Source organism: Sander vitreus, unplaced genomic scaffold (assembly GCF_031162955.1).
Source record: "Sander vitreus isolate 19-12246 unplaced genomic scaffold, sanVit1 ctg207_0, whole genome shotgun sequence".
Taxonomy (NCBI): Eukaryota; Metazoa; Chordata; class Actinopteri; order Perciformes; family Percidae; genus Sander; species Sander vitreus.
The window spans coordinates 80,001-87,500 of record NW_027595405.1 but is presented as its reverse complement, the minus strand read 5'-3'; the positions used below and the strand labels follow the sequence as shown (position 1 = coordinate 87,500).

The 7,500-nt window shown below is 47.6% G+C and overlaps 1 protein-coding gene and 1 long non-coding RNA gene across 4 annotated transcripts in view; both read right to left on the bottom strand.

The window, feature by feature from the left end:
• Nucleotides 1-202: 202 nt before the first annotated feature.
• LOC144513292 (uncharacterized) lies at nt 203-899 on the bottom strand. The gene is made up of 2 exons (XR_013501112.1): nt 838-899; nt 203-782 (listed from the first exon to the last, which is right to left on the bottom strand). It is a non-coding gene; the product is annotated as an uncharacterized LOC144513292 (long non-coding RNA).
• A 692-nt stretch (nt 900-1,591) lies between these two features.
• Nucleotides 1,592-7,500, bottom strand: part of LOC144513295 (zinc finger and BTB domain-containing protein 14-like) — an 11,263-nt gene continuing 5,354 nt past the window's right edge. The window contains exons 6-11 of one of the 3 annotated variants that reach the window (XM_078244328.1): nt 5,415-5,659; nt 4,901-4,986; nt 4,612-4,751; nt 4,036-4,131; nt 1,872-2,022; nt 1,594-1,817 (exon numbers count right to left, since the gene is read on the bottom strand). In XM_078244328.1, the coding sequence (XP_078100454.1) occupies nt 1,882-2,022; nt 4,036-4,131; nt 4,612-4,751; nt 4,901-4,986; nt 5,415-5,659 (708 nt within the window). In that variant the 3' untranslated portion in view covers nt 1,594-1,817; nt 1,872-1,881. Of the gene's footprint in view, nt 2,023-4,035; nt 4,132-4,611; nt 4,752-4,900; nt 4,987-5,414; nt 5,660-7,500 lie in introns of all 3 variants that reach the window. The other 2 variants (XM_078244327.1, XM_078244329.1) reach the window with 2 other exon arrangements.

The window sequence follows — 7,500 nt, the reverse complement described above, 5'->3', positions numbered from 1 at the left end:
TTTATTCTCAAAATATTTAAACTTTTTTGTTTTTATATTTTCTCGTAATATTCCACGTTTTGGGTCACATGTGTTTTAGAAAATGTTCTGAAAATATAATATTTTAGACTTTTTTGTTGCCAAATATCATTTATTTATTTATTTTCCCAAAATGTTCCAGTAATTTCTGTTTGTGTGTTTTCCAAAAACTGAACTGACGGCGGGAGATTGGACTTTGTTTATTGTAAATATGTTAAAATAAAGAAATCAATCCGTTTGCTGTTTGTTATCTCTGCTCATTAAACTGAACAGAAGCCTTTTAGACACAAACCCAGAGCCTTAAATGCAGCGTTTTCTGTGCAGAGTTTGGTTGAGAGTCAGAAACTGATTCTAAACATTTACAAACAGACCAAATTACAAATCATACACGAAGCCAGAGGCAGCGGCCATGTTCCCAGCGCTGGTCACATGATCGCTGAGGTCATCGGCTCAAGTTAAAGTCAGTTCAGGGTCACTGATCCACAGTGGGAAACAACAGTTTCTACAGAGACAGAACTCCATCCAGAGTCTGCGTTAAATAACGAGTCCATACAGATACGGTGGAAATATTATCGTCAATACAGAATCTGAGGATCTGGTTTCAGTTTTTACAGTTTTAGGATGAAAATGGAGATTTAACGGACTCCGAGATGTTTAATGGTGGAAACCATTCTGGGAAATTACGAAGAAAGTCTGCCGATTTCTGGGTCACCCAAATTCTGTGCAGCCCAGCTGATGTGTCCAGATGTTAGGAGCAGCTGATGCTAGACAGATGTTAGGGGCCGCTGATGTTGGCCAGATGTTAGGGGCCGCTGATGCTGGCCAGATGTTAGGGGCAGCTGATGCTAGCCAGATGTTAGGAGCAACTGATGCTAGCCAGATGTTAGGGAGCCCTGAGCTAGATGTTAGGGAGCTGGCCAGATGTTAGGGCAGCAGATGCTGGCTGATGCTAGCCAGATGTTAGGCACGCTGATGCTGGCCAGATGTTAGGGGCATGATGCTGGCCAGATGTTAGCGGCAGCTGCGATGCTAGCTGAATGTTAGGGGCCGATGGCATTGAGGGCTAGCCAGATGTTAGGAGCAACTGATGCTAGCCAGATGTTAGGAGCAACTGATGCTAGCCAGATGTTAGGAGCAACTGATGCTAGCCAGATGTTAGGAGCAACTGATGCTAGCCAGATGTGGCCAGATGTTAAGGGAGCCGCTGATGCTGGCCAGATGTTAGGGGCAGCTGATGCTAGACAGATGTTAGGAGCAGCTGATGTGGCCAGATGTTAGGGGCCGCTGATGCTGGCCAGATGTTAGGGGCCGCTGGTGCTAGCCAGATGTTAGGGGCCGCTGGTGCTAGCCAGATGTTAGGGGCCGCTGGTGCTAGCCAGATGTTAGGGGCCGCTGGTGCTAGCCAGATGTTAGGGGCCGCTGATGCTGGCCAGATGTTAGGGGCCGCTGATGCTGGCCAGATGTTAGGGGCGCCCGATGCTAGCCAGATGTTAGGGGCAGCTGATGCTGGCCAGATGTTAGGGGCAGCTGATGCTGGCCAGATGTTAGGAGCAACTGATGCTGGCCAGATGTTAGGAGCAACTGATGCTGGCCAGATGTTAGGGGCAGCTGATGGGTCCAGATGTTAGGAGCAGCTGATGCTAGCCAGATGTTAGGAGCAGCTGATGCTAGCCAGATGTTAGGGGCAGCTGATGCTGGCCAGATGTTAGGGGCAGCTGATGGGCCAGATGTTAGGGGCAGCTGATGCTGGCCAGATGTTAGGGGCAGCTGATGGGTCCAGATGTTAGGAGCAGCTGATGCTGGCCAGATGTTAGGAGCAGCTGATGCTGGCCAGATGTTAGGGGCAGCTGATGGGTCCAGATGTTAGGAGCAGCTGATGCTATCCAGATGTTGCTCCTCAGCGGCCATGGCGGCGGCCTGCAGCGTCTCTGTGTCGCTCTGCAGCGGGTTCAGCTGTTTCCTCTCGCTGTGCATGTTGTTCTCGTGACGCTTCAGATCCGACGCCTGAAAACACAGAGAGACACTGAACTCACCACGGGGACAAACAGAGAGACACTGAACTCACCACGGGGACAAACAGAGAGACACTGAACTAGAGCTGGGCAATATATGATATTATATTGATATGGTGGTATGGTGATGTTGTGATGTGGTGATATGGTGATGTGGTGATGTGGTGGTATGGTGATGTGGTGATATGGTGGTATGGTGATGTGGTGATGTTGTGGTGATGTGGTGATGTGGTGATGTGGTGATGTTGTGGTGTGGTGATGTTGTGGTGATGTGGTGATGTGGTGGTATGGTGATGTGGTGATATGGTGGTATGGTGATGTGGTGATGTGGTGATATGGTGATGTGGTGATGTGGTGGTATGGTGATGTGGTGATGTGGTGGTATGGTGATGTGGTGATGTTGTGATGTGGTGATATTGTGATGTGGTGATGTGGTGATATGGTGGTATGGTGATGTGGTGATATGGTGGTATGGTGATGTGGTGATGTGGTGATATGGTGGTATGGTGATGTGGTGATGTTGTGATGTGGTGATGTTGTGATGTGGTGATATTGTGATATGGTGATATTGTGATGTGGTGATGTTGTGATGTGGTGATGTGGTGATATTGTGATGTGGTGATGTGGTGATGTGGTGATGTGGTGATGTTGTGGTGATGTGATGTTGTGGTGATGTGGTGATGTGGTGGTGATGTGGTGATGGTGATGTGTGTGGTGATGTGGTGATGTGGTGTGGTGATGTTGTGGTGATGTTGTGATGTGGTGGTATGGTGATGTGGTGATATGGTGGTATGGTGATGTTGTGATGTGGTGATATGGTGATGTGGTGATGTTGTGATGTAGTGATGTTGTGATGTGGTGATGTGGTGGTATGGTGATGTGGTGATGTGGTGATGTGGTGGTGTGGTGATGTGGTGGTATGGTGATGTGGTGGTGATGTGGTGATGTGGTGATATGGTGATGTGGTGATGTGGTGATGTGGTGATATGGTGGTATGGTGATGTGGTGGTATGGTGATGTGGTGATATGGTGGTATGGTGATGTTGTGATGTGGTGATATGGTGGTATGGTGATGTGGTGATATGGTGATGTGGTGATGTGGTGGTATGGTGATGTGGTGGTATGGTGATGTGGTGGTATGGTGATGTGGTGATGTTGTGATGTGGTGATATTGTGATGTGGTGATGTTGTGATGTAGTGATGTTGTGATGTGGTGATGTGGTGATGTGGTGATGTGGTGATATGGTGGTATGGTGATGTGGTGATATGGTGGTATGGTGATGTGGTGATGTGGTGATATGGTGATGTTGTGATATGGTGATGTTGTGATATGGTGATGTTGTGATGTGGTGATGTGGTGATATGGTGATGTTGTGGTGATGTGGTGGTGATGTTGTGATGTTGTGGTGATGTTGTGGTGATGTGGTGATGTGGTGATGTTGTGGTGATGTGATGTTGTGGTGATGTGGTGATGTGGTGATGTGGTGATGTTGTGGTGATGTGATGTTGTGGTGATGTGGTGATGTGGTGGTGATGTAAAGGCTGTGTTACAGTGAAGTGATGTCATGTTCTGAACTCACCAGACTGCTGTAACTGTTGTATTATTTACCTTTACCCACTCAGACATTATATCCACATTATGATGATTATTGATCTAACATCTCATTGTGAAGATATTTAGTTAAAGCACCGATAGTCAACCCTAGAATATCGTGATATCTGATTCGATATCTCCCAGCCGACCCTGAACTCAGCGCTGTGAAGGAATAATCTCAGAGATAACGTTATATTCTGACAGCTCAATATCAGGAGAAGAGTCCTAAAACCCACGAGTCTTCCTCATCTCTCCCACCTGACATTAGTCCTGTAGGGCTACATTACAGCTTGGTTCTGGTTTAATACCGGACCAGACAGACGGACGGACGTTCCAGCAATGTACAGAGATGATGGGATGTAGATGTTGCTGAGAGGGTTTCCATGGTTACGGTTAGTGTTTGAGCGGTACCTTGGCGAAGGCTTTGTTGCAGGACGGACAGACGAACGGTTTCTCTCCTCGATGTCTCCTCTCGTGATCCTTCAGGTGAGACTTGTGTTTAAATGCCTGCAGACAGACAGGTAGAGAGACAGACAGGTAGAGAGAGACAGGTGAAACACAGTAGAGACACACAGGTAGAGAGAGAGACAGGTGAAACAGTAGAGACACACAGGTAGAGAGAGAGACAGGTGAAACACAGTAGAGACAGACAGACAGGTAGAGAGACACAGGTAGAGAGAGAGACAGGTGAAACACAGTAGAGAGACACAGGTAGAGAGAGAGACAGGTGAGACACGGTAGAGACAGACAGGCAGACAGACAGGTGGAGAGACAGACAGATAGAGAGAGAGACAGGTAAGACATGGTAGAGACATACAGGTAGAGAGAGCGAGACAGGTAGCGAGACAGACAGGTAGAGAGAAAGACAGGTAGGAAGAGAGAGACAGGTGAGACACGGTAGAGACAGACAGGTAGGAAGAGAGAGACAGGTGAGACACGGTAGAGACAGACAGGTAGAAAGACGGGTGAGAAAGACAGACAGCTCACCTTCTCACACATCTGGCAGGCGAACGGCCTCTCGTTGCTGTGAACTCGTTCGTGTTTTTTCAGGTCCGGAGCTCGAATGAACGATTTCCCACAAACGTCACAACTGTAGGGTTTGAAGCCCGTGTGGATCTTCAGGTGTTCTGAAACACACAGGTGAGAGGGCAGAGCCAATCAGAAAGCTTTAACCATCGATGTATGACGTGTCGTACACGTGCGTGCGTCTGTGTGTCTTTGTGTGTGTCTGTCTGTCTGTCTGTCTGTCTGTCTGTCTGTGTGTCTGTCTGTGTACCTTTAAGGTGAGCGTGGGTGGTGAAAGCTTTGTTGCAGATCTCACAGACGAACGGCCGCTCCGCTGAGTGAAGCTTCTCGTGTTTCCTGAACACAGATCACAGATCAGCTGGTTAGTCAGCTGGGTTTCCATGTGTTGTGTGTTACCCCTGTGTGTTACCCCTGTGTGTTGTGTGTTACCCCTGTGTGTTGTGTGTGTTACCCCTGTGTGTTGTGTGTGTTACCCCTGTGTGTTGTGTGTGTTACCCCTGTGTGTTACCCCTGTGTGTTGTGTGTGTTACCCCTGTGTGTTGTGTGTGTTACCCTGTGTGTTACCCCCGTGTGTTGTGTGTGTTACCCTGTGTGTTACCCCTGTGTGTTACCCCTGTGTGTTGTGTGTGTTACCCCTGTGTGTTGTGTGTGTTACCCCTGTGTGTTACCCCTGTGTGTTGTGTGTGTTACCCCTGTGTGTTGTGTGTGTTACCCCTGTGTGTTACCCCTGTGTGTTGTGTGTGTTGCCCCTGTGTTGTGCGTACCTGAGCCGGCTCTCGTCCAGGAAGCTCTTGCCACAGACGGGGCAGGCAAGCGTCTCTCGGTGTCCGTACAGCAGATATTCAAACTTCATGTCGGCAGCGGCCGTGGTCCAGCCGGGCGGCTGCTCGTCCTTCACCTCGCCCATACTGTCGGCAAACGCCAGCGACTGGGTGGCGTGGTGCTCCGCCCCCAGATCTTTAGGCTCCGCCTCCATCTCCGCCACCACATCCTGGTCGTAGCACGTCACCTGCATAGGTCACATGGTCCGTTTACACTCATCACTTCTTCACAGGCCTGTTTTAAAGAGTCATTTCAACCTATGTCTCCATGTTTGTGTGTCTGATGGAACAACAATCTCTGAAACTGGTCCAGTATTAAACCAGAACCAAGCTGTAATGTTACCCTACAGGACTAATGTTCAGCAGCAGTTAGTAACAAGCTGTAATGTTACCCTACAGGACTAATGTTCAGCAGCAGTTAGTAACAAGCTGTAATGTTACCCTACAGGACTAATGTTCAGCAGCAGTTAGAGTCACTAAAAGTTCTGTTGTTGCTGCTGACAGACTCAGATTATTATTCTAAGAGTCTGACAACATTATGGGATGGATTGTAATGGCAACATTTTATTTTAACATGATTGTTTAAGATCTACAAGACTTTCTTATATTCTTATTTTTGTGTAGACTCCGAGGAGAAACAGCTGGCATCGTAAACCTTGAGCCTAGCTGAAGCTATTTTTTCTTAAAGGACCTCAGTCCCTCAAACTGTTTTACTTTTAGCAGATAAGGGTGAAAATGGCCATCACATTTGAACTGTGTCTCTGTCTGTCTTCTGAGATAAACAGTGTTTAGGCTGAAGTGGGAACAGGAGCAGAGGGGAAGGTTGTAAGAGGATTGGACTGGTTATGGTGTTTTTCAACTGTTGGCTAAACATATCTTGAGGGGGGGGGGCTTTAACTGAGTTTCTACTATAAAGAGGTGCTGAACGTTGTTTCAGCAGAAGACCCTTTCAGATGTGCTGTGGTACCTGGGAAACTGTTTTCTCTGCATTTGCAAATGTAAATAAATACTCAAAGACCAAACTTTGGTTTTATTCAAATGGTCCTAGTTTGTTTCATCTGGTGTTTCTGATACGCTCTCCTGCTGCTAACGAGAAAGACTTCCACTACAGGATCCCTACAGAGATAGACCTTCTAGTTAAAGAGGAAGATCCTTTTAGTTTAACATGAAACAGCCCCGAAATCACCATCACCAAACTACACCAGACTCCATGTAAATAATCAGGACTTTTAGCGTGTATAGAGCCAGCATATTTCCACCAGACTCCATGTAAATAATCAGGACTTTTAGCGTGTATAGAGCCAGCATATTTCCACATGTAAATGGGTGAATTAAGGGTTTATTTCAACCAAACCAGAGTGGTGATTGTTGGAACAGTGGAAAGATGAACCAAGACGGCTTTTGGTAGTTTAATTTAGTTTCTGTCCACTTTGAATGAAGTGTGTTTTACGATGATAAAAGTCCTGATTATTTACATGGAGTCTGGTGGGTTTGGTGATGGTGATTTCGGGGCTGTTTCGTTAAGGTGTAGAGCCCCTGGTGATACTTGGAGCAAAGTCTCATGTTGTGTCGAGCCTTCTTAGTGGTTTAAAAATAGCTATGAAGGGTATGTGATGATTGGGGGGGGTATGGTGAAGGGTATGTGATGATGTGGGGGGGGTATGGTGAAGGGTATGTGATGATGGGGGGGGGGTATGGTGAAGGGTATGTGATGATGTGGGGAGGGGTATGGTGAAGGGTATGTGATGATGTGGGGGGGGGGTATGGTGAAGGGTATGTGATGATGTGGGGGGTATGGTGAAGGGTATGTGATGATGGGGAGGTATGGTGAAGGGTATGTGTTGATGGGGGGGGGGTATGGTGAAGGGTATGTGATGATGGGGGGGGTATGGTGAAGAGTATGTGATGATGGGGGGGGGGTATGGTGAAGGGTATGTGATGATGGGGGGGTATGGTGAAGGGTATGTGATGATGGGGGGGTATGGTGAAGGGTATGTGATGATGGGGGGGGGGTATGGTGAAGGGTATG